General features: G+C 44.7%; 1 protein-coding gene across 3 annotated transcripts in view; it reads right to left on the minus strand.

The window, feature by feature from the left end:
• inpp5a (inositol polyphosphate-5-phosphatase A) overlaps window positions 1-27,870 on the minus strand; it is a 192,264-nt gene that overhangs the window by 9,324 nt on the left and 155,070 nt on the right. For all 3 annotated transcript variants that reach the window (XM_036960462.2, XM_021580257.3, XM_021580259.3), the window contains exons 10-12: window positions 21,339-21,434; window positions 20,869-20,943; window positions 4,904-4,977 (exon numbers count right to left, since the gene is read on the minus strand). In XM_036960462.2, coding sequence (XP_036816357.1) covers window positions 4,904-4,977; window positions 20,869-20,943; window positions 21,339-21,434 — 245 coding nt within the window. The remainder of the gene's footprint in view (window positions 1-4,903; window positions 4,978-20,868; window positions 20,944-21,338; window positions 21,435-27,870) is intronic.

The following is a 27,870-nucleotide window of genomic DNA, read 5'->3' on the forward strand; positions in this document are numbered from 1 at the left end:
CCACAGGTTGCTCAGAGGTGGTGTGTGTGTTGGACAGACTGCTACACTCTGTGCAAGAGTTTCTGCAACTATTCAGCAGCCCCCTTTCTACTCAGGAGGAAGTCTTGAGCGTCTGTTTAACCCTCTCTGTACCAGAGCCATTTAAACAAAAGGCTCCCTCTCATCCCAGCGAAGCATCAGCCCAGGGAAGATGCACACAGACACACGGCCATTGTACATATATATCCTACAATAGCCCCTTCCACATTTTCAATGGATCCCCAGCAGTTAGAACGATGGATGTGTTGAGAGTGTGAAACAATGTTCCTCTTCAGCGGATTGTGTGTGATAACGCACGATCTCATTGACACTCCAGCAAACAATATCAGCTGTGTGCGTGCCTTAGAATCTCTCTTTTGCGGTGCTAAAGGAAACAGTGGCTAACGGACATCTCTGGTACCCCATAAACAGTCAAGCGCCTCCACCGCAGTATAGGAGGACCTTTCAGAGGACAGGACTTCACTTGGCTTGCACTGGCCATCAGATGCACTACCACACACACACTACCACACACACACACACACACTACCACACACACACACTACCACACACAACCACACACACACACACACACACACAACCACACACACACACACACTCTCTTCGGCCCATCGTCATAGACCCGCCATGTTTGGAAAATGTATGCTAACATGCCAAGGTTGGTCCAGGGGGGGCTCCCAGCTTCCTGTTAAACACCAAACGGTGAAGAGACAACTGTTTATCAGCCCTCCTCCTCGCACACCCTGGCCCTCCTCGCCTCGCAACCCCCTGGCCACTTTGCTCCTCTCGCCCCTCTCGCCCCATGGCCTGTCTAGACTTGGCAAACACAGACTCATGGGACTGGAGCCATCCTTCCTAGCTCAAGTGTCTTCCCCTCCTTCTCTTGTTCCACTCTCACTATCCCTCTTTCCTCCTCCCTCTCGGAGTAGTCGACTCATTGGGGCTGTACACTGATAGAGTTAGAACGCCAGTCTGTCTGATGTCGCTCAAAAGCTCCCTCCGAGCCCATTCAGGGTAATCTGGTTAAAGCAGGAATACATTCTTCCCCTACTCTCTCATTGTTCACTGAATTTCCCCCCGTTCCAGGTTTAGATGACATTTTTGCATCGATCTTAGACCAAAAAAAAAGCAAATAAATCAGATAACGGGCAGTACTAAAAGCATTCTCCTAAAATCAATCAAAATATATGAATAACATAAGTTACTCAGCCTCCTCAGATGTTTTGGGGAGATTACCTTAGTTATGCTATTCCAGCAAACATAATCAGAATTGTACCATTTCAAGTACACCATTCAGTTATTTTGAGTCTTGGGTCCATGCTGTCGTTTGTTACGAAGATGATAGTCTTTGTAATATCATCTTATTTTTTTTTGGGGGGGGGGGCTCTAACTATTTTTATCACAAGGTTCATTTCCAATTGATAAACCCATCTTGAAAGACTGCGCCCCCCTCCCAACTACTGAACTCCAACCGATATCGCATTTGAGCATACTTGTGTGTATGAGTGTGTGTGCTTCTGTGTGAATGGGGATACCCCGCAGCCTATCAGCGTGCGGCAGCCGGCTGGCACCAGGTACAACTCTCGCGGGCTACGGCTAAATTCCACACCCTGGTGGCCGAGTGCTTAGACATGTCACGGGCCAACTTTGACAGACGGCTTCTTGAAGCTGGAGCGATATTATATCTACAGCTTGTAGCACATTCCAGAAATGCAAACATGATGCACGAGAACGTGCGGTACAGACACTGAAATAATGTACAGTTTCAATAACACTATAGTGTCTTATTCTAAAAATGGAATGGAACCTCCAGTTTTGGGGTGGTTTAGCTTTTACTGCAGCCTGGTGGAGGTGAAAGAGGATCATCATTTTTTTTCTCTCTCTCGCTGCTACATATTTTCACAACCTCATACACACAGCTCTGGCCCTGTATTCATAAGCGGTCTCAGAGTAGTAGTGCTGATCTTAGCTCAGTCCCCCGCCGTCCATACAATCGCACTCATTATTATCTAAACAGGTAAAACTGATCCTGTACCAGCACTCCTCCGCTGAGACGCGTTGAGAATACCGACCCTGATCCCAAAACTAAAATAAGTGAGGGTTTGATGACATCTTTATCCCCGACAACATGCTAACTGACCTACAGCAACTAGGCTATGGTTATCCAATTACATAGGTGGACAAAGACTTCCACATGCAGGATTAATTCATAGAATAAACCATATTGAACAGTATTGATTTCTAGATTGAATGTAAGCAAGCATGTGTGTATGTGCGTGCGTGCAGGGGGCCTCTGCGGCTTGTGATAAGGGGAGTAATAACCTCACAGATGGTGAGGGGCTGTTCCTGAGCAGGCCATGTGATGGAGAACAATCATTGTGTGCTTGATTGCTCATGGAGCACAAGGATGATCTGACAGGGGGAGGGGGACAAGTATGTATGCGGTGTGTGTATGTGTTAGTGCAAGTGTGTGTTATGTGAATGGGAGAAGGTTGTTTAAGTTTAACTAGGCCATTTCCACTCATTAACCGCTGACAAGGAAGTGGCTTGTATCAGACGCTGAGTGGATTGAATCAAATTTCATACGCTATGCCCAGGTTTTAGCAATTTGATTCATCATGTCCCCATTAGGTGAACATCATTCGTATTCTTTCACAGCAAGCCTGTTCATTCACTCGGCAGGGAGACGATGATTCAATATTATATTATGGATAGATAGGTGCAAAAGTCACCGAGTGTAAAAGGACAATAAATCCAGATGTCACTTATGCAAAGCGATGTAAATGGGGTCCCTGATTAAGACACGGAGTAATTTAAAAACAGTGACTGGCAGGACCTTGACACACACACACACACACTCTCTCCACCGGTCCGGCTCCACACCCGCCACCAGAGCAGTTTATCAAGTAATTATTGTTTGATTACAGCATTTCATTATCTGCACTGATTGAGTCACGAGTGAAAGGTCAAGCGCCATTATCGCGCCACCGCCAAAACATATTCCCACACAGGCCGGTGTGTGTGCTTGCCCTCCCTCTGCTCTGAAAAGGGCTAATTGCAAATGCATTTGTTTGAGGAAGAGGAGACGAGAAGGACCCCCCTCTCCATGGTCCCCCAACTCCCACCGCGAAGGAATATCAATGCAGTGCTCTTCACACACACAAGCAAGAACAGACAGACACATACACACGCACACGCGCACACACACACACCCACCTACCTACCCAGGGGAGCAGTTTAGAAGCACATCCAATCATACTAAACAATTGATAACCATCAAACATATATTTGGCACAAACAAAGCCATTTGGCCCAAGAGGGTTGATTGAGTAATGTTAAGGCCCCATACCATTAATGGAGCAAAACATCAGCCTGTTTGTGCACAGCTGTTTTACTCTGCTCGTCAGTGACGTGGTGCTTTAGTAAGGTTAGTAGTAAGGTCCACTCCTTTTTACAACACCTTCTTACCAATGGATAGAATGAGTCCTTCCAAAAAGTAATGATTTGTACACCGTTAACTGAATCCTGGATAAACTAAGTGAATACCTACTGTGACTAAACACATGGTTAGAATGCAAGATGAAGGGTATGAGGGGTAGGCACACCATTTCATAGTCAATGATCGTGAAGGGCAGAGAGTAGGCCCTTTATGGGGTAATAGACAGGGGTAGTAGGTAATATACAGGACAATAGATAGTTACTAGTAGGTACCAATACAGGTACCGATTAATGTGCAGGGTAATAAACGCAGCAAAAAAAAAGGAACGTCCTCTCACTGTCAACTGCATGTATTTTCAGCAAACTTAATGTAAATATTTGTATAAACATAAGATTCAACAACTGAGACATAAACTGAACAAGTTCCACAGACATGCGACTAACAGAAATGTAATAATGTGTCCCTGAACAAAGGGGGGGGGGGGGGGGGTCAAAAGTAACAGTCTGGTGTGGCCACCAGCTGCATTAAGTACTGTAGTGCATCTCCTCCTCGTGGACTGCACCAGATTTGCCCGTTCTTGCTGCAAGATGTTACCCCACTCTTCCACCAAGGCACCTGCACGTTCCCGGACATTTCTGGGGGGAATGGCCCTAGCCCTCACCCTCCGATCCAACAGGTCCCAGACGTGCTCAATGGGATAGAAATCCGGGCTCTTCGCTGGCCATGGCAGAATACTGACATTCCTGCGAGGATGATCAGCTGTCCATCCTGTCTCCCTGTAGCGCTGTCTTAGGCGTCTCACAGTACGGACATAGCAATTTATTGCCCTGGCCACATCTGCAGTCCTCATGCCTCCTTGCAGCATGCCTAAGGCACGTTCACACAGATGAGCAGGGACCTTGAGCATCTTTCTTTTGGTGTTTTTCAGAGTCAGTAGAAAGGCCACTTTAGTGTCCTACGTTTTCATGACTGTGACCTTAATTGCCTACCGTCTGTAAGCTGTCAGTGTCTTAATGACCGTTCCACAGGTGCATGTTTATTAATTGTTTATGGTTCATTGAACAAGCATGGGAAACAGTGTTTAAACCCATTACAATGAGGATCTGTGAAGTAATTTGGATTTGTACGAATTATCTTTGAAAGACAGGGTCTTGAAAAAGGGGCGCTCATTTTTTAGCTGAGTTTAGATGGTTACAGGTAGGTACCAATACAGATACCAATTAATGTCCAGGGTAATAGATGGTTTCAGTTCTGGAGGACATCAATCGTTTTAATTGGTGTTGATTGTGCCTTGTACCATACCAATATGGGAGAAACGCACAATATAATATACAAGTATTTTCCTAAATAACAGGAGTGACTTGAGTTGAATAGGTATGGTTCATTTAGACATTGATTCACAAGGAAACACAGAGGATTCCATACCTGGGAGGAAAGGAGATCTCCAGCTCGTGCAGCCGTTCCTTGAAACAGGACAGCTCACTGTCAAACTGTAAAAACTGTGAAGAGAGAGAGGGGAGGAGGGGGGTGAAAGGAGGAAGAAAGAGATACAGTGCACACAGGAAGTATTCACACCCCTTGACTTTTTCAAAACTTTGTTGTATTACAGCCTGAATTTAAAATTGAGATTTTGTGTCACTGGCCTACACACTCCATAATGTCAGCCTTTTATGTAATTTTTTTTATACTAATTAATAAAAAATGAAAAGCTGAAATGTCTTGACTCAATAAGTATTCAAATTCTTTGTTATGGCAGGCCTAAACATGTTCAGGAGTAAAAATGTGCTTAAAAAGTCACAAGTTGCATGGACTCACTCTGTGTGCAATAGTGCTTAACATAGTTTTTGAATGACTACCTCATTGCTGTACCCCACACATACAATTATCTGTAAGGTCCCTCAGTTGAGTAGTGAATTTCAAACACAGATTCAACCACAAAGACTAGGAAGGTTTTCCAATGCTTCGCAAAGAAGGGCACCTATTGGTAGATGGTTATAAAATGTCAAAAAGCCGACCGTGAATATTCCTTTGAGCATGGTGAAGTTATTAATTACACTTTGGATGGTGTATCAATACACCCAGTCACTACAAAGATACAGGTGTTCATCCTAACTCAGTTGCCGGAGAGGAAGGAAACCGCTCAGGGATTTTACCATGAGGCCAATAGTGACTTTAAAAAAGTTTATTGGCTCTGATAGGAGAAAACTGAGGATGGATGAACAACATTGTAGTTACTCCACAAGGCACTAAAGTAAAACTGCCAAAGATGTGGCAAAGGAATTAACTTTCTGTCCTGAATACAAAGTGTTATATTTGGGGCAAATCCAATACAACACATTACTGAGTACCACTATCCCATATTTTCAAGCATAGTGGTGGCTGAATCATGTTATGGGTATGCATGTAATCGTTAAGGACTGGGGAGTTTTTCAGGATAAAAAAATAAATAGAATGGAGCTAAGCACAGACACTGGGATATGAATGAAACTTTCAGCAGGACAATTACCTAAAAGGCCAAATCTACACTGGAGTTGCTTACCAAGAAGACAGTCAATGTTCCTGTGTGTCCGGGTTACAGTTTTGACTTGACAACATGGTTGCCTCGCAATGATCAACAACCAATTTAACAGACTGAAGAATGTTTAAAAGAATAATGGGCAAATATTGTACAATCCAGGTGTGCAAAGCTCTTAGAGACTTAACCAGAAAGACTCACAGCTGTAATCGCTGCCAAAGGTGACTAACATGTATTGACTACTTGTGAATACTTATGTAAATTATTACATTTCTGTATATCATTTTCAATACATCTGCAAACATTTCTAAAAACACGTTTTCACTTTGTCATGATGGGGTATTGTGTGTAGATGGGTAAGAAAAATCCCAAATGTAATACATTTTTATTTATTCAGGTTATAACAAAATGTGGAATAAGTCAATGGGTATGAATCATTTATTCATAACTACAGTGCCTTCAGAAAGGGTAAAAGAAAAATGTATTACAGCACGTAATATCCTCTGCGTCAGTCGTCACTCACTGAGTGAATAACTATGAGTGTGTGGCTCCTGCGTGCAAGAGTAAGTGTCAGATAATTGTGTTAGCTTCCTTTCTCTTCTTTTTTGACGTGTGGATTTGCCCCTTTACCACCATACTATATAAGTGTCATGAACACTGGTGGTACATAAAGGCATGTGTGTGAGAACAGCTGACCAGTGTTGATGTGTGTGTCCCTGGCCTGGCTGTTCCAGAGCCATACCTGTCCTGTCCTACCACAGCCCCCAGTCTGCTGCTGATGGTGGAGGTCTGTCTCTCTAAGCTGACAGTGGATCCAAAACAGTCTTCATCAATCATGTCCCCTCCCCCAGCCGCACAACCTCTGACTGCACCAGCACCGACTTCCCCCCCCCACCCCCCTCCATCTCCCCCTCTTTCCAAATCCCATAAATCATTAGTGAGAAGTGCAATTAGCAGCTCCTTATACACACTAATTATCTGGGAGATCAGCAGGTAGCAGGGGCACCTAAATTGCTGACTCCCTGAGCGGCGGACAGATATCCGGCAACCCCTGTGATAGTGGGCTCCATTTTAACAAATCTAATGCAATGGTAAATCTAAGCACTGACAGTAGCGCTGTAGGACTGGAGGTGTATCAGAGATATTTTTGCTATTTTCACAATTTTTTATTATGAACGCAATAGCTGACGTTAGTGCGAAAGGGCTGGGTTTTGATTAATAAACAAGTTGTAGGTGTGACGAGGGCTTGGCCACTCAGTGGCCAATCAAGGCGTTCCATGGCTTAATAGTGCATGCGTTTCTCTCAAGTTCTGTCGGTTATTGACAGTCTTTGCATTGTCATCAACTCCAATTCGGCTGGGCAGCGGACCGCCCATTAAGACGTTAGGGGCGGCACCCCACTTGTAATTGGTAAAAAAAAGAACAAACACATGTGATTGGTCAAAACATTACTTTAAAAATATAATTCATGTATTATGTTTTAAATGCTCATAAAAGTGAGCTAAATGTGTATGTTTTCCTGTTTGAAAAATATATTGTTACTACTCGGCCCTTCAGTGACTGCCAGCAGCAGCAGCTCTGCCTCCACGAGCGCATAGGCCGTGTGAACATTGCTTGGATTGTTTTGCCAGATATGCTATGAGGGGGGAACTGCTCCAATGAAAATCGCAGGATATCAAAGCATAATGGCAACAGCACAAAGTAAATGGACCGTCCTGGGCCGCTCAAATGTGTGTTCAGTCAGAACTTCTGGGTCTGCTCTATTCTCCCTCCCGATATGTTTCTCGCGCTAGATGGCTTACTTCCGCACGTGCGACTAGATCTGCTCTATCAGGTACAGATGGCGCTAAAGCAAAAAGCTAATTGTAATTAACTTGTCAAAATTTATCATAACAGTCATGGGAGCCTGGGACCTGATAAACCAGACATCAACATCCAACAAGAGTTGAAGGACAGAGGGATACAATAGCTAGAACCTTCTCACCGTGGATCTGGTAGGACAAAAAAGCATGACAGTGGCTTATTGTTTCCCCCCATATTGTTCATCAGGTTCTACTGTAGGTGACAGACATGTTGTGTGGACCAAAACAGCATAAAAAAGGGTCCATCACAAAGCATGATGAAATTATTTAGCCAGCAACAGTAATTTTGAGAAACAGTTTGGTCGATTTTTGGGTCAAATAGCTAGCTTGCTAGCTCCCATGCCAGTTTCACGTCTTTCTAAACTAATATCGGACTAACTTGGAAATATGAAGTTATTTCAGAATTAAAGTTAACTGACTAGCGCACCACACTTTGTAACATTATGTTAGCTAGCTATCCCCAGTTAGATAATGTGTTTTCACTTATTGCATTTGCATGCGTGTTGCGTTCTACTCATTCTAAATAGTATAATCGAATCTGTTCAAAACAGTGGCAGCTTGTGCAGAAGTGGTCCTTCAGTTTTGTCAGTGGTGGGAAAAGTATTTAATTGTTATACTTGAGTAAAAGTAAAAATACCTTAATAGAAAATGACTCAAGTAAAAGGTGAAAGTCACCCAGTAAAATAATACACAGTAAAAGTCTAAAAGTATCTGGTTTAAAACATAGTAGTACTTTTTACTCCCATAGTTCAAAGTAATTTTACTTAAGTACTTTGATATGTAAAATTTAAATCATTTTTTTTATGCTGTTATTCTGATGCACAGATCGCTTTATACTGTGCCTTCAGAAAGTATTCACACCCTTTATCCACATTCTGTTGTGCTACATGGTGTGATTAAAATACATTTTTCATTTTTTGTCAACGATCTAAACCAAATACTGTAATGTCAAAGTGTGGAAAAAACTAGCATTTGTAAAAATTATAATAAAGTAAAACACTATCGTGTTGATCATTGCTAGACAGCCATTTTCAAGTCTTGCCATAGATTTTCAAGCTGATTTAAGTCAAAACTGTAACTAGGTACTCAGGAACATGGTAAGCAACTCCAGTGTAAATTTGGCCTTGTGTTTTGGGTTATTGGGGCGGCATGTAGCCTAGTAGTTAGAGCGTTGAACTAGTAACCGGAAGGTTGCAAGATCAAACCCCCGAGCTGACAAGGCAAAAATCTGTCATTCTGCCCCTGAACTGCCCCTGCCTTCATTGAAAATAAGAATTTGTTCTTAACTGACTTGCCTAGTTAACTAAAGGTAAAAAAAGAAAATTTGTCCTGCTGAAAGGTGGAATCGTCTCCCAGTGTCTGTTGGAAAGCAGACTGAACCAGGTTTTCCTCGTAGCTCTATTGCATTTCTTTCAATCCCCAAAAACTCATCAGTCTTTGCGATGACAAGCGTACCCATAACATGATGCAGCCACCAATATCCTTGAAAATATGCAGTGGCACTCAGCGATGTGTTGTGTTTGATTTGCCCGAAACATAACGCTTTGATTTCAGGACATAGTTCATTTCTTTGCAACATTTATTTTCAGTATTACTTTAGGGCCTTACTGCAAACAGGACGCATTTGCTTGGTTCCTCTCTGGGTTTGTTGCAGGGTTCCTGCCTTTCTAAGGAGTTTTTCCCTAGCCACCGTGCTTCGACATCGGCATTGATTGCTGTTTTAGGTCGAGTTTCTGTATAAGCACTTTGTGACACCTGCCAATGTAAAAAGGGCTTCATAAATAAATTTGCTTTGATTTGATGCATGTTCTGGAATATTTGTTATTCTGTACAGGCTTCCTTCTTTTCACTCTGTCATTTAGGTTAGTATTGTGGAGTAACTACAATGTTGTTGATTCATCCTCAGTTTTCTCAATTTCACAGGCATAAAACTATTTTTTTAAAGTCACCAATGGTGAAATCCCTGAGCAACTACAGTTAGGAAGGACGCCTGTATCTTTGGGACGCTTGTATCTTTGTAGTGACTGGGTGTATTGATACACCATCCAAAGTGTAATTAATAACTTCACCATGCTCAAAGGGATATACTATAAGGGCTTGTTTTTTAATAAGACGAAAAACAAGCAGTTGTTACAGGAAAATAACTTAAACGTTTCAAAATACGAGTGTCACCGGATTACCTCATCTCTCATTCCATGATGGGCATATAGCCTACGTGATCTTTTAGGCTTTGGTTTAAGATTGATTTCAAAGTGGTCTCACGAGCCAAACCCTTTATAGTCTTGACTACTTGGCAAATGTACTGGTTATTGACGTTTCTAAACACAAAATTTACGGGTACAAAAAGCACACATCTCTTGTTCCATGTGTATATGGGCACTGTTCGTCATGGCTGGATAGGTTGCACTTCCGCTGTCAAATTCCATGCCATAATCAACCGCTTTACCGCTAACACCAACTTTTGGTTAGACTTACTGAAATGGTCATTTTGCCACCCGTTCCACCTCAGAGCAAGCGACCTCATATAAAAACAGGTAAATTACCAATCCTGCAACTAGGGTTTGAAAACAAAAATTGCAAACGAGCATGCGTTTGACAATTGCGCTAGCTTAACGCCAGCCAAAAATAGATCTCAGTGTCTGATGAGTTCCTATATATACACTGCCTGTGTAAGGCTGTCAAGTACATTTAACGCTAGTTCAAACAATAATGACATTACATTGCTGTACGACATGTAAAAATGGAGTGAATGGAATGTAATCGCCACCTAGATGATAATGTTCTCTCCATCTAGGTGAAATGACAACAGCAATAATATTTAGAGGAAAACATCTAACCAAGCGGAGGCCAAGACAGGCAGAAGAGCAGCGTTAACCACATCCGTGGACTACAAGCCATCAATTCACAATCCCAACACACTTGTAAACCAGATTAAAACTTTATTGGCATTTTTACATACATACTGTATGTGGGATAAATGTACATGCGTGTGTGTATGCCTGGAGCCTGTGCAAGTGTGTATGAGCGACTGCTTGTGGGTAAGCGCGAGTAGCCTACTCCATACTTTATGCATGCTTATGTGTAAAGTGTGAGCATCTGTGCGTTTCTGTGTGTGTGTGTGTGTGTGTGTGTGTGTGCGCCAGTGGTGTAGAACAGTGGCCATTACTTTCCAGGCAGTGGGGCCCTCAGACAGAGTCTCTGTGGTTCAGGAGGGCAGATGTGCGGCATTCATCAAACTCACAGAGACAGGGTCACAGGAGAGCTCACACACTGAATGAGGAATAGAGCCCAGAGGATTCGCTTCACTGTGCACCACCACCACCACCACCGTTCTCCCAATGACACGCATTGCTCCAAGGGTGTGTGTGTGTGTGTGCAGAGAGACCTTGTGTGGAAGAGTGTGCCAGCATATACGTTTATAGAGGTGCAGTGCGTAATTGTCCCTGTGTGCGTTATAGTGCCTCAGATCTTTGTTATTCTTACCCTAATAGAGTACCTGTGTATGTGTACACGGGTCTGTTTCTGTGAGTGTGTGTGGACAGGTGTTCTTGTCTCCATGGAGAGTTAGTGCAGCCGAGATGAGAAGTGACACCTTTAAAAGGCAGCAGATGAGCAATGTTGGGGGTGATGAAGCACATTGTGTTTCCATGATGTGTGTGTATGTGTGCACAGAGCTTTTAAGTGAATGTTGAGTAATTAATTTAGGTTGACTGGAAAACCCAAGGGCTGAAATTTCACACTACATTTCATCCCGGGTCAATTAAGCATAATGATTTGCTGGTCTGGTAGGTCAGCAGTAAAAAAAAGAATCCCAGTTTATATTGGTTCAAGGCCTCGTTGCATTATAAAGCTGGCCCAGTAGTTTGTCAGACCGAAATGACCTTGGAGTTGTTGGAGAGGGCTGCTAGCCAATACGGCTCGGGCAACACACACCTAAATCACGCCAGCTGTGATTGTTATAAGAGGGAGAAGTTGCAGGAACAGAGGGAAATAAAGGTCTCTGAGCTGACTGTCCCTCCAACCCGGCCAGTGGTTGTCCAAGCTCATAATTGTGCTTGGATTTACACCGTGTCAAACTATCCCTCTGACAACACCTGCTGCCATTAAAAGACATCAGTACACACAGAGGTGAAAGGTCATTTAATTTTATTTTTACGGCACACATTTGGCTTATATTGCCAGGCCATATTTTTTCTTAGTTTTATGAAATCTTCATTACTTGGTGTGGAATCAATAAACTGTCGCTGATAGGGAATGGCCGAGCGCCTTGAGAGGGTCAACCTAAACAGCCAGCCGGCTAGAGGCTACAGTCCTATTATGCTCTCTCTTATCATAGTTAAGGTTATATCAATGGCATAATACCTTAAAATCTCTAGGGGGATTGTTAATTCATTCATTTACTCACACTATAGACAATAAAGTATGTGGAAACCCCTTCAAATTAGTGGATTCGCCTATTCGGTGTATAAAATCGAGCACACATCCATTCAATCTCCATAGACAAACATTGTCAGTAGACTGGCCTTACTGAAGAGCTTAGTGACTTTAAACGTGGCACCGTCATAGGATGCCACCTTTTCAACAAGTCAGTTCGCCAAATTTCGGCCCTGCTAGAGCTGCCCCGGTCAACTGTAAGTGCTGTTACTGTGAAGTGGAAACGTCTAAGGCTCATCCGCGAAGTGGTATGCCACACAAGTTCACAGAACGGGACCGCCGAGTGCTGAAGTACGTAAAAATCATCTGTCCTTGGTTGCAACACTCCCTACCAAGTTCCAAACTGCCTCTGGAAGCACAAGAACTGTTCTTCGGGGGCTTCATGAAATGGGTTTCCATGGCCCGAGCAGCCGCGCACAAGCCTACGATCACTATGTGCAATGACAAGCGTTCGGCTGAAGTGGTGTAAAGCTCACCCCCATTGGACTCTGGAGCAGTGGAAACGCGTTCTCTCGAGTGATGAATCCAGCTTCACCATCTGGCAGTCCAACGGACGAATCTGGGTTTGGCGGATGCCAGGAGAAAGCTACCTGCCCAAAAGCATTGTGCCAATTGTAAAGTTATGTGGAGAAGGAATAATGGTCTGGGGCTGTTTTTCATGGTTCGGGCCAGACGACAGCATACAATGACATTTTAGACGATTCTGTGCTTCCAACTGTGGCAACAGTTTGGGGAAGTCCCTTTCCTGTTTCAGCCTGAAAATGCCCCCGTGCAAAAAGTGAGGTACATACAGAAATGGTTTGTCGAGATCGGTGTGGAAGAACTTGACTGGCCTGCACAGAGCCCTGACCTTAACCGCATCGTACACCTTCGGGATTAATTGGAACACTGACTGTGAGCCAGGCCTAATCGCCCAACATCCGTGCTCGACCTCACTAATGCTCTTGTGGCTAAATGGAAGCAAGTCCCCGCAGTAATATTCCAACATCTAGCGGAAACAGAAGAGTAGAGGCTGTTATAGCGGCAAAGGCGGAACCAACTCCACCTTAATGCCCATGATTTTGGAATGAGATGTTCGACGAGCAGGTGTCCACATACGCCAAGTGCGTATTCCCAGACTTGTGTCAAGGGCAAAAAAACACAAAAGTGCCTTTTCCTATAATCCACATTTAGCTCGTTTACAGACCAAAACATTGACTGGGAGACATTTATAGGGCAAGCCATACATGGACATCAACATACAGTACAGTATGTACATACAGTAATATATATGCTGTATACCTCATGATCAGACTGAGGAACAGATCAATACTAGTAAAAGCACAATGAGCCTTTCAGTGTAGCAAGGCATTCAGGTATAAGAGACAGCACAAGAGCCCATTCTCCCTGGCCTTCCATGTTTATCTTCCCAGCTAAGGTCACACATTATTTAGCATTCTGCTGTATTACCACTCAAGGAAACTGACAGGTAAAATATGAAAGAAGTTTAGCCGGGAAGGTGATTGATCCTTATTTATATATTTATTTAGTTCATTTGGAAAACTCTTCCGGCTTGAGTAATGTCGCGAGTACGCAGGGAGCATGACAAAGAAGAGCGGCCCTGACAGAAAAGTTCATCACTCGCAACAGGACTCCAAAAACACCCCCCTCTTTCCCCCGGATGTCAGCTGATACCACAACTGATAAAGTTAGAATAAAAAGATACTGAAACAAAATCAATGATGGAGAGGGGAGGGAGGCGACTGGATGGAGGATGCACTACTGGATAAATAGGAGGTAGAGGGGGGCACGCGTCTCCACAGGGACATATATCCCCCCCACCGCCCGCCCCCTTTACCTCCGCCCTGCCGCTGAGGAGCAAGCCCCTGTGCCGCTCGACGCCACCACTCCCGGAAAATGTAATCTTCCCAAATACTCATCAGGGCTCTCCATCGTCCCGGCCTGACAGCGTTCGGGATAATTAATTATACAATTTCGATGGGAATATTGATTAAACAATCCTATTAATCATAGCAAAAGTCAATAGGCATGGACACATTCAATCATGTCCCGACCAATGATTACTCCTCAAAATACAATAATTATTTTTGAGAGCTGCCTCGAATTAAATTTCTGTCAAGATGGTACAAGTCTAGTAGTTGATGAAAGATGCAATGGATTTTTCTTCTTCCTCCGAGGGTTGCAGGGGGGAACATTTATCCTTTTGGGAAGGTAGTTTGTTTTATAAGGATCATAACACGGTGTGTTTAACTAGACCATGACCATCAGATTATCTCTGATCCCCCATTACGCCATTTATCTTGCTGGGCTCTGCACGGGAGAGGGAAAGAAGGAAGTGGGGGCCTCCTGAGGCCCAACACACACACCACATAAACGCGCACACCAATACTAAAAGAGACACAGACATACAGCCCCACATACACTTACAGTAGATACACACAGACAGACACCACTTGAAGTCATACGTGTCACATGAATTATTGGATTCTTTTTCTTCTTCTTCTTAGTTTACATTTGGCTGACTTAGCTAATACAGCTAATTTAGCATGCTCAACAACCTGACTCAAACAAAGACGAATGCTATGTATGTTAGCTAGCTGGATAAGGCTATCCAACACCGCAACTCTTTTAAGTCAAGGTAAGCTTTTGATTTGATTCATTTATTGCCACCGGGGCCCATCGGTGTAACTGTTAAACTGCTTGCTGTACACTACTACGTGATGTACACATGGTTTGGATTGTGGGTTTACTAAGTCGTTAGTTCCAGTATGTTGACTGTAACGTTAATATCTTGACAACGATGTGTGGGGGTTAGCGGTTATGGTATGAACTTTTTATTTGGAGGGGTCTTTGCACCTGGTCACAGACAGCTGTTGTGTTCTGCACTGAAGTCCACAAGTGAAGAAAAAGGTGAGAGGAGGAGAACGTGTAGATGCGAGAAGGAATTATACAATGAGCAAAGTGATGTATGTGGCTGCTATGAAAGTGAACTGTGTGTGCGGGTGATCACGGGTGTATTCATTCCACCAATTCTGTTACAAAAACGGAAGTAAACCAAATTGTGAGGGACCTACCTGAATTTGTCCAAAATAAACTCTTGTCTTACAATAGAAACTGTTCTTAATAATAACTGTTTGGACTAATGATTACACACCCCAGGTAAGGCGATATTGAATTTGGCACTGTATGTCACCTTGATTGGTTAGAGCGTTGGGCCAGTAACCGAAAGGTTGCTGGATCGAATCCCCGAGCTGACAAGGTAAAAATCTGTCATTCTGCCCCCGAGCAAGGCAGTTAACCTATTGTTCGCCGTGCGCCGAAGATGTGGATGTCGATAATGGCAGCCCCCCGCACCTCTCTGATTCAGAGGGGTTGGGTGAAATGCAGAAGACACATTTCAGTTGAAGGCATTCAGTTGTACAACTGACTAGGTGTCCGCCTTTCCCCGATTACCCCAATTTGTCTCTTGACCTGTGCACCTACTAGTGTTGAATGGTGGGAAAGAAGATTTACCGCCCAAAACCACTCCCTTTTCCCAGGATAAATAACTGAGAAACCGGTAAACTATAATAAATTATTTATATGAACAGCATGTGAAATTGAATGCGATGTCTAAATGTGGCTTCTCTACGGCCTCTGCATGATGAATCATCAACACTCAGGGTGGGGAGAGACAGTCCATCTCAGTATGGAGCGCAGTTCACAATGCATGTAGACCTATCATCTCATCATGGTAACTTTTTTTCTTGTGACAGGTAGACCTGCATTTGCTGCAGCATAGCCTATGCTATAGTAATATAAAGACAGAATGCGCATCTAATTTACCCATCTCCATCTGGTTTTCGGGGATCTCCTTATTTTTTTATTGCACAGATTATAAAATTTTTTCTAATTGCAGCTGCAGAGTTTTAAAACCTATCACTCAAATATTGCTGCTTTAAATCAGTGTAGGTGTTCTCTTTCAAATTGGCATCCTGTTTCCATTGATCACCCTTGAGATGTTTCTACAACTAGATTGGCGTCTACCTGTGGTCAATTCAATTGATTGGACATGATTCTGAAAGGCTCACACCTGTCTATATAAGGTCCCACAGTTGACAGTGCATGTTAGAGCACAAAACCAGCCTTCAGGTCGAAGGAATTGTCCGTAGAGCTCCGAGAGAGGATTGTGTCAAGGCACAGATCTGGGGAAGGGTAGCAAAACATTTCTGCAACATTGAAGGTCCCCGAGAACACAGTGGCCTTCATCATTCTTAAATGGAAGAAGTTTGGAACCCCCAAGACTCTTCCTAGAGCTGGCCGCCCGGCCAAACTGAGCAATCGGGGGAGAAGGGCCTTGGTCAGGGAGGTGACCAAGAACCTGATGGTCACTCTGACAGAGTTCCTCTGTGGAGATGGGAGAACCTTCCAGAAGGACAACCATCTCTGCAGCACTCCACCAAAACAGGCCTTTTTGGTAGATTGGCCAGACGGAAGCCACTCCTCAGTAAAAGGCACATGACAGCCCACTTGGAGTTTGTCAAAAGACTCTCAAACAATGAGAAACAAGATTCTCTGGTCTGATGAAACCAACTCTTATTTTGTATTTGACTTTTATCCCTTTTTCTCCCAAATTTCCTAGCATCCAATTGGTAGTTACAGTCTTGTCTCATTGCTGCAACTCCCGTACGAACTCGGGAGAGGCGAAGGTCGCGAGTCGTGTGTCCTCCGAAACACAACACAGCCAAGGGTTTAATATTTTCCCGATATTTGACAAATGTTCCATACCGAGAGTATATCAGTTCTCACACGGGTAACCCGGTATTTCCCGCCAAAACCAGATGTTATTCAAAAGCATTATAAAGCATATAAATATGCCTATGTCTGGATTTTATTTGAGATTTGGTCGAAAATTCAAGTCTGATGATACCAGAGCCTGATGAGCCATACATTTAATGAGCCCAAGTCCAAAAAAGCCCAAATGATTGTGCCGTTATGCAATAAATGATATAGGTTACTGCACATTACGCACAACAGAAAAACATAAAAGGCCATAGATGTAGCTAGCTACAGTATATGCTGTCTTGGGTAAATACATTTAACTAGCTCCAGTAGGCTAATCTTTTTTGGTGTGAACTGTATAACTATTGTATTGTACTGTATTATGTGGACTGGAATTACGCACATTGTTCAAACCATGATAAATGTGGAAAAAATCAAGGGGTCTGAATACTTCCCGAATGCAATATACGTCCAAATGCTTGAACATACAGTGGCAAGAAAAAGTATGTGAACCCTTTGGAATTATCTGGATTTCTACATAAATTGGTCATAAAATTAGATCTGATCTTCATCTAAGTCACAACAGACAAACACAGTGTGCTTAAACTAATAAGAAAAACACAATCATTTGTGTGTTGTCTATATCGAATATATTATTTAAACATTCACGGTGTAGGTTGGAAAAAGTATGTGAACCCCTAGGCTAATGACTTCTCCAAAAGCTAATTGGAGTCAGGAATCAGCTAACCTGGAGTCCAATCAATGAGATGAGATTGGAGACGTTTGTTAGAGCTGCCCTGCTCTATAAAAAACACTCACAAAATGTGAGTTTGCTATTCACAAGAAGCGTTGCCTAATGTGAACCATGCCTCGAACAAAATAGATCTCGGAAGACCCAAGATTAAGAATGGTTGACTTGCATAAAGCTGGAAAGGTTTACAAAAGTATGTCTAAAAGCCTTGATGTTCATCAGTCCACGGTAAGACAAATTGTTTATAAATGGAGAAAGTTCAGCACTGTTGCTACTCTCCTTAGGAGTTGCCGTCCTGCAAAGATGACTGCAAGATCACAGCGCAGAATGCTCAATGAGGTTAAGAAGAATCCTGGAGTGTCAGCTAAAGATTTACAGAAGTCTCTGGAACATGCTAACATCTCTGTTGAAGAGTCTATAACACGTAAAACACTAAACAAGAATGGGGTTCATGGGAGGACACCACGGAAGAAGCCACTGCTGTCCAAAAAAACTCTGAAGTTCGCAAAATAGCATCTGGATGTTCCACAGCACTACTGGCAAAATTTTCTGTGGACAGATGAAAAGCAAAGTTGAGTTGTTTGGAAGGAACACACAACACTATGTGTGGAGAGAAAAAAGGCACAGCACACCAACACAACCTCATCCCAACTGTAAAGTATGGTGGAGGGAGCATAATGGTTTGGAGCTGCTTCGCTGTCTCAGGGCCTGGACAGCTTGCTATCATCGATGGAAAAATGAATTCCCAAGTTTATCAAGACATTTTGCAGGAGAATGTAAGGCTATCTGTCCTCCAATTGAAGCTCAACAGAAGATGGGTGATGCATCAGCACAATGACCCAAAACGCAGAAGTAAATCAACAACAGAATGGCTTCAACAGAAAAAAATACACCTTCTGGAGTGGACCAGTCAGAGTCCTGACCTCAACCAGATTGAGATGCTGTGGCATGATCTCAAGAGAGGGGTTCACACCAGACATCCCAAGAATATTGCTGAACTGAAACAGTTTTGTGAAGAGGAATGGTCCAAAATTCCTCCTGACCGTTGTGCAGGTCTGATCCGCATCTACAGAAAACGTTTGGTTGAGGTTATTGCTGCCAAAGAGGGGTCAACCAGTTATTAAATCCAAGGGATCACATACTTTTTACACCCTCCACTGTGAATGTTTACACAGTGTGATCAATAAAGACATGAAAGCGTATAATTGTTTGTGTGTTATTAGTTTAAGCAGACTGTTTGTCTATTGTTGTGACTTAGATGACGATCTGATCAAATTTTATGACCAATTTATGCAGAAGTCCAGCTAATTGCAAGGGTACTTTTTCTTGCCACTGTACATACACTCAGAGTATTGTGTCCTAAGAAGATGGGTCAGGATGCTAAGAATCAGGGTTGTATTCATTAGGGCACACACACACAACAGAAAACATTTAAAAGTGTTTTGCAATGGAAAACAAAAATTATTTTATTATTGGACCAAATCCGGGTAGTCCCTCTGCGATTCAATCTGTTTTCTTCCATTTGGTGCCCAATGAATATGTCCAAGGATTGAAGCACCATAAGTTGGTATGTACTATGTGTGTCTCCTCACCTCTATGGGAATATTTCTGAATCACTTATTAAAGAGGACATACACTACGTACCCCTACGTACAGTATTTGATATTTACTTTTTTTCGGGAATAAGAATAGAATACATTTCTGAACACTTCTACATTAATGTGGATGCTACCATGATTACAGACAATCATGAATGAATGGAGGAGAGGGATGAGGCGTGAGGGAGGGGTGGAGGAGGAGAGGGATGAGGCGTGAGGGAGTGGTGGAGGAAGAGAGGGAAGAGGCGTGAGGGAGGGGTGGAGGAGGAGAGGGAAGAGGAGTGAGGGAGGGGTGGAGGAGGAGAGGGATGAGGCGTGAGGGAGGGGTGGAGGAGGAGAGGGAAGAGGCGTGAGGGAGGGGTGGAGGAGGAGAGGGAAGAGGAGTGAGGGAGGGGTGGAGGAGAGGGATGAGGCGTGAGGGAGGGGTGGAGGAGGAGAGGGAAGAGGCGTGAGGGAGGGGTGGAGGAGGAGAGGGAAGAGGCGTGAGGGAGGGGTGGAGGAGGAGAGGGAAGAGGTGTGAGGGAGGGGTGGAGGAGAGGGAAGAGGCGTGAGGGAGGGGTGGAGGAAGAGAGGGAAGAGGCGTGAGGGAGGGGTGGAGGAGGAGAGGGAAGAGGAGTGAGGGAGGGGTGGAGGAGGAGAGGGATGAGGCGTGAGGGAGGGGTGGAGGAGGAGAGGGAAGAGGCGTGAGGGAGGGGTGGAGGAGGAGAGGGAAGAGGAGTGAGGGAGGGGTGGAGGAGAGGGATGAGGCGTGAGGGAGGGGTGGAGGAGGAGAGGGAAGAGGCGTGAGGGAGGGGTGGAGGAGGAGAGGGAAGAGGCGTGAGGGAGGGGTGGAGGAGGAGAGGGAAGAGGCGTGAGGGAGGGGTGGAGGAGGAGAGGGATGAGGCGTGAGGGAGGGGTGGAGGAGGAGAGGGAAGAGGTGTGAGGGAGGGGTGGAGGAGGAGAGGGATGAGGCGTGAGGGAGGGGTGGAGGAGGAGAGGGATGAGGCGTGAGGGAGGGGTGGAGGAGGAGTGAGGAAGGGGCAGAGGAGGAGAGGGTGGAGGAAGAGAGGGATGAGGAGGGAAAAGGGAGGGGTGGAGCTGAGGCAAGGAGATTGTCAATTCTGGAGGCATTCATGAGGTGTTTGACCTCTCAGGTAGGACGGCGAGGATGTTTGAAATCAGTGTTCATATGAGGCAGGAAGGTGTGAGGGCCTCCGCCAGAACATCTGCACCACTCGCTTCTGTCCTGTCACAATGACACCCACTGTGTGGCCTAATCGTTTTACCTAACCCCACGTCCCAAAAAAACCCTCAAAGCCTCAAATCAAATTCTGCATCACATCAATGTCTTTAATTCACTTGCTTTTGCAGTGAATTTTGACATTTTGTAAATGGAGCACATTCCTGTTACTTTGACTATCATAACGTCCGCAAAAAAAACCCAAATTGAATAAACCTCCCAGAGTTACAAAACAAAATGAATAACTTACCAGGGTCCCATTGTTTTCCCGGAAAACATCCTGGTTAATATAATTGAAAAGCTTCTTTTCAAGTTGAAGTACAACCTAAAAGGGGCAGAGGAGGGGAGCAGAATATAGGGCAGATTAATAGTGATCCTCATCTGAACCAGCCCTAATTAGAACTTCAACTAATTTCATGAAGGGTAATGTGCTGTGATGTTAGGGGCAGCATTCATTCGGTCAGAAGTGTAATATAAACACCACCTGTTCACTTATGCTTAATTCTCACCATAGGGCCAAACTGAGCAAAGCCTTGTAAAGCTGTACTAGGCTGGCCTTGTCACGCAAAGGCCTGTAGATTCTAACGTATGGGAAAGGTTGTGTCATTTTTCTCTTATTACAAAGAAGCTATTCTATGTTCAGGTGAGATGCTACACATGAGTAATTCTGATAAAACGTTGAAATGTCAGATACAGTGCATTTTCAATAATGTAGCATACCTTGCGATCGTTCTCAGATTCTCTGAATATTAGCTTGTCAACTTCATTGGTGTCACCTAGTCTGACCGTCTGCATGGTGGCAGTGGAGCACAGACTCTGTAGTGGGAGAGAGGAAGGAAGGGAGACGTGGGGGGGGGGGGGGGGGTTAGTGGCAGGATTCACTACTTCTCATAGGATGGAGCAAAATATCATACGGAGGTAGATTAAGATAGGCTTGGACAAAACAAATGTAAATGTGTATTGTGTGGTGTCAAAGGATGGCAATTTATCAAGGTACAGCAACAAAAGACGACAAAACAGTCCATCTCTCACACACATATGCGCGCCCGCGTACACGTACACACACACACACACACACACGAAAATAGGTACATCCTACAGTACAGAAGGCTATACTGTATCACATTACTGATGCCCATTCTATATTCCACACACAGAACACATGCACACCACTACGCATTTGAATTATTTTTTAAGACACCCCCCCCCCCCCCCAAAACCAAAAAAAGCTCAATTTTACTGTCCCCCCTCGTATGTATTGACCCTGTGGACCGTGTGCATGGTTAAATTCCCCTTTGTGGACTCTTTTAACAATTAGTTAAACATTCGACCATCTGTGTTTGAAGACAGTTGAATGAGGTAATCCCTCAGCCAGTGGTTCCCATACCACACTGCAGGGACAGCAGCCTGATTGAAATTCAAAGCACAGATTAGTTAATCAGGTCAAGCCAATATAACGGGCAGAAAAAGGGCCTTTAGACTGAAATGTCACAAATCAGTCTTGCTTGCTCGAAACGGCACACCAGATTAGAACAAACACCGAGCAGTAAGTGAAGTTCCCGGTCCCCCCCCCCCCCAAAGCTGGTTTCTAAAGCCCTAACAAATCGCTCCATCTTTCACTCATTTAGGCCCTCCAAATGCAGGGTCAATATGGTCCCCTGTCATCCAAATGCTAATGCGCTTAAGTGCGCTTAAGCAGCTTTGTTCAATGAATAGGCCAAAGAAGCTGGAGAAGGGCAAGGCAGAGATACTTTCCCTGTTAAAAAGTAATTGTAGCCACACCAGCAAAAGACAATCCGCAAATGTCATTTTTCATGCACTTCGACGATTATTACAAAAAAACGGACCAAAACGGGTCTCTTTTGGCATCTTTCATTGTTTACTTAGAACGACTTCAAAACGTATCGAAATCAAGAGAATCAGAAAACAAAATGGAGCCATTAAGTGAACCTCAGGACATTTAAGCAAATATGCGTATTTATTTTTGGGGAAAAAGGGTATCTTATTCAAATGAGCCTTTCAAGTTAGTGACTTGGTAGCAGTGTTTGGCTCTCCTTCTTCCCAACCGAAGTCCTTCTGTCAGCTTTGCAAATCCAAAACCCAGCCAAGCAGAAATCCCTGGTCACTTCAGGGCCAGCAGCACTGCCAGAAACCCACACAGCTTATTGGACAAAAAAAAAAAAAAAAAAAAAAGATATTTGAAGGACAGAAATGACCTCTCCATTCACGTTCAAATTATTTCTGGAATCCAGTGAGCGTTGGCCTCGACCAAGAAAGGGTCAATGTTGCTTATATATACATGAATATGTCCCCATCGCAAGTGAAAAGCACACCTGCGCACAGTTTTTTGTACTAATTTCTTCTGAGAGCGTAGCGCCATGCGATCATAGGTCCATGCTGTAGCTTTTCTATCACACCTTTCGCAAACTGTTTGACTCTCAACCGAAGGTACAACAAGAAAAATCAACAATTGACACAGTGTCATGTATCGAGGGGAAATGATTTCACTTGGCTTACATTTCTCTGGGTGAAACTATACCATTTTAGAGAAAACCAGTTCATCTGAGAGGAAGTGTTTTTGAGAAACAAATACGTTTTTCAGAATAGTGCGCCTACAGTGAAAATTTGCCTAATTATGCAGAACAAATTATGCAACTTGTTTAGTCTACAATCTGCGTCCCCTACACACCCAGCAGTTTGGTGGTGGTCTGTCCTCACAGTGGTTCAGGTTAAGCAGTTCCGTGGCCAGGCCTGACGTTATTGATTGATTCATTTATGTGTTCATTGACTATGACTGATCAGTGAGTCATGGGAGTCTGAGGCGGCTGATTGTACGCCATTGATCACAGTGCGCTCCTTTGGCCTCGGAGAAAAACAACCTCCCTCTCCTTCACCTCCTACATACTCTCTATAACTCCACCACATCCCTAATTTAGATCAGCCTAGCCTACCGACCCACCAGCCCTTTGACCATTTTAGGGACCTTAGTCATGAGATCTCCCCCCCCCCCAACCTAACGAAGAGGCAGGGTAAATGGGAACGCCATGCCGTCGCTTAAGTCTTATAGATAAATGCAGGACGGGACTGAAAGGAGAGACCAGGTGTTCTCAGATATAAGAAATTCAATGGAAAAAAATATCCTCAAGCGAAGAAAAGATAACCGAGGACAGATGTTGACCACGAGTTAACCCAAGCTCACTGCCGCTAATTGTGGATCATGCATCTGGTAATAGGCACCCTGGGTAAGCGACGAGAGAGCAAGAGTGAGGCTCCTGAACAGAGCTCTCTCTTCAAGTAGGGCCGGTGGCTTGGCCGATCAAAGCGCCTGTCTTTTAAACATATTACATCTAAACATGCTCTCATTGACTCCCCAAATGATATTAACGTAACTCATTTGAGTTAAGCAATAGGCTTTTAATTTGATACATGAGGATGTGGGGGAAAAGAAGAAAAATAGACAGGACAGCTGTCAGGGATGAGAAGTTTGGAAGGTAAACAAGTATGTACAGTGGGATGTCTTCACTGCTTCGGAACGCCAATAATCTCCAACAGCCCATAGAAAGAGAGTACCCGGCACGGCAAAGCTTCGCATCGTGGGTCACAGGTCAACACAGGAGACAGAGGGCCTGTTTGTGGAGGGGTTAGATAAGAGGTTGCCCCGGTGAATCCGGGGATGGCGCTTGCTTTGGGCTTCAATGGAATAATCTCATCAGTGTCCGAGAAGGAAATGGGTGGTGAAAAGACCTCTCTATTCCAGCTGCTCTTTTTAAGAGACAAGGTTAAAGCAATCTGTCCCACTTCAAAGCACAGGCACACCGACCGTCTCTCCCCTTCTGCTCCTGATCCAGCCCCTCAAACAGATGGAGGAGCTCTGCTGAGCCCAACGCAAACACAACACTGACACAACCAACAAAACCATGCCGCAACCCCCATTCAACCTAGCCACAACCCATCTGACACGCCATTCCCACACCTAAGACAACCTACTGTATACTCAAAGCCAGTATCCCCCCTCTTGCCCCGATATACCTTCCATTCAGCACATCCAATACCGCGTGTAGACATGCATAACAAATCTCTGTGCATGCGGATATGGCAGTGTTTCCCAAACCTCTTCTCGAACAAACCCCTCCAAATGCACAGACATATTGCCATACAAGCACACCCGATCCAACTAATCGACAAGCCCTTCATTAAAACTGTTTCTGGAATACGTCAATTAGGTGGAACAACTGGGGGTGCTCAAGGAGAGGTTTGGGAAACACTGCTGTATTGGTTTCAAGTAGCACATCCCCCTGTATCTGAGGTAATATGTCTCGTCCTCTCCACCACGGCCCAGTCCAAGGCTTGTAACGTCCCAGGGGTCCACGGGCATGACAGTGTGGCAGGTGACTGCCCTGGCATAGCAATGCACAATGGTGGTTTTATCGGATTTACGCCAAAGAGCCTGGACACTCAACCCCACCACTGGGTGATTCCCATCCAATAATTTCCCATGCTTACTGTTCACTCTCCCACCACCCCCATTCCGCCCAATATAATAACCCATTGAGTGCGATTAAATCTCGATTGTTGAGGAGAGAGTGAGAGAGAGAGAGAGAGAAGCGACAATGAGTTGGAATATGGCCCTCGGGCCGCTGTTGCTTAAAGAGATCATTCTCCATTACGCTGAGGGGGGACGGGGCAGGGCTGGCCTTTGTGTCACCGGGTGGGGGTGGGGAGGGTGTCATTGTAACGGCGTGCCATTATTTTCCCACCGCTGCGTGAGGAGACTTGCCAACCCGCTCCTGAGTGGTGCCAACGGTTGGCAGGTTTGGCTTAGCGCGCTCCTCCTCTCTTCCCTCTCCTAATCAGCCTGCACTACATGCATGATTGAGACATCTGCCCTACCGGTGAGGCACTCAGATCCAAAGTGGGCAAAAACAAATGTCCTCCCCACCTGCCACCCATTACCCAGGGAGCCTTTAAATCAGGGCTGACCCTCCCCACCCAGCCTGCCTGGAGACCAGCCAGAGAGCTCCACACACTCTCCCTGCGGGTTGCTAATTAATCCCACTAAACACAGTGGATTCATCAATGCCATGGATGAAGAACTAGGAGGGGGGATTTGAAGGAATAGTACACAAAACCATCTCAGTAGGAGTAGAAGTGCTGATCTAGGATCAGTTTAGCCTTTTATATCATAATGGATACGATTATATGGACAGGACAGGTGGACCTGATCAGATATCAGCAGTCCTACCCTGAGACTATTTACTATGGACCCTGACTGTGGCTTTATCCTGCTACCCTCACAGTTAGCGCGTTACCCTATTTCTGACCTAGACTCACACTAGGCTAGAGGTAACTCAGCAGGGACCATGCACGGGCGTCTTTCTGGTCGAAAGAATGGTCGACCCTCCTCACTGTCTCGCCTGAGAATCCCCCAACACACACTGATACATAAATACACTCTCATTGCTTCCCATGAGCCACAGAGTGTGAGAGCTGAGGTACGGTGATAGCAAGCCGCACTGGGGGGTCTCCAAGTGCAAAACACCCCCTCTCAAACGAGGTGAGGTAAAAGGGGTGCACGAGGTAATGAGAATGTGCCCTATTTATCTTGTGCATTATAACATCTGGGAAACTTCTCTAAAACAACGGGTGGCATTATGAGGGGTGCCATTCTTGCCCCTGTCCTTCCTTCAGGGCCCTGCCGAATGTATTTGTCTTTTCCGAAGCATAATGGACAGGCCACAAATCATTCAGGACAACAGGATGGAGGGGTGGGGTGTGTGTGTGTGTGACTGTGTGTGACTGTGTGTGTGTTCGCCCCCCCTGGTATTTAACTCCTCTGCACGCCCATTCTCCAGGGGCCCCCGCAGGACAAATTGCCCTGCTTAGTTGTCTTTGAGAGGCAGTGCAGCGCGTAGAGAAAGGGACAGGGCTGAAACACAGGGAACAGCCCCATAAAAATTCATCACTTTGACCCCACGACCTCACCCTTCTGGGGGTTCCAGAGTAGACTCACCCCTGGAGCTGGGAGCAGGCACACAGCAGTACCCCCCCCCCCCCCCATCACACCAACACACACAAATTGTTAATATAGCCAACTTCACCAACCTTCCAAACATACACTCATTCCACACTCAACTTTATCTCATACACACTTGCGAAAGCAATGAAACAGACAAAACCTCCCCAATCACGCACATTTTACCACCACAATGGCTGACGATAGACTTCTCAACAGGAAAAAGTCACCAGATGCTTCATTGTGTGTGTGTATAAAGTGGTGGCAGTAAAGGAGGTTGGGAACTCCTCAGCGTATTAGGCAAAGTAAGAGGAGTCATTGTCTCAGGCCTGGCTACTGCCACGTTACTGCCACCTGTACAAAGAAAGCCTAATGAAAGATTTCATCATCTGAAAACCTCGGCCGGCCCACCTCCCCTCTGACACTTGAAGTCAGCAGTTTGAAACCAATCACGGCAGATGTCTGCAAGGCTGTTTAACACACAGGAGTTACTCTCCGAAACGCAATAGGTCTATAGTCAGTCCTACAGTCAAACCCTTCCTCTCAGCAGCTCGCCTCCCTTATTGGGATAATGCCTCATTTGAACGTTGTTCGATACACGTTTTGGAATGGACGTCAGTGTTTGTGTAAGAAAACCTATCCTCCCAATGAAAAATACAACATGAAAGGGAAATTGAAACATCAGGTGATGATTACTGTGTGGTACAACGTAAAAAAACAACAACAACAAAAAAACAACAAAGACGCAGCTTTGTGGCCGTTACAGATCGTACACACTCACTTAGCACTGTTGGGAGTTGTGTTTACTCACATATAATCCAAAAACGTTTTGCTCATTCCACACTAGCTAGTGACTAATTTAAGTTAGCCTAGAGAGTGAGGTTGTGTGTGGGGAAGGGGTTTGTTGTTGGAAGGTTCAATTAGAGAATATTGGAGAGGTGATCAACTGGTGCTCTATTATAAAGAGACCAGAGGCTCTTGCATGGAGTTCATTACCGCACTGATCAATAGCGATCCTGGCTGAACAATTAATGAAGCTCTAATCCTCCTGTCCCCTCTGGAGGGTGAGACCTGGGCTGTGTTCAGTAGGCATCAAACGCAATGAAAACCGACTGACACAGGGAAGGACTAAGCTGAAATTGTCCAAAAGGAAACACTCCTTTATGTTTTCCGGTGCAAAAAACAAAACAATGTTTCAAATGTTTTCCGTTGCATACCCTAATGAAGAGGGCAGGGCTT

The sequence above is a fragment of the Oncorhynchus mykiss genome, chromosome 23, assembly GCF_057628025.1.
Source record: "Oncorhynchus mykiss isolate SJ-2025 chromosome 23, ASM5762802v1, whole genome shotgun sequence".
Taxonomy (NCBI): Eukaryota; Metazoa; Chordata; class Actinopteri; order Salmoniformes; family Salmonidae; genus Oncorhynchus; species Oncorhynchus mykiss.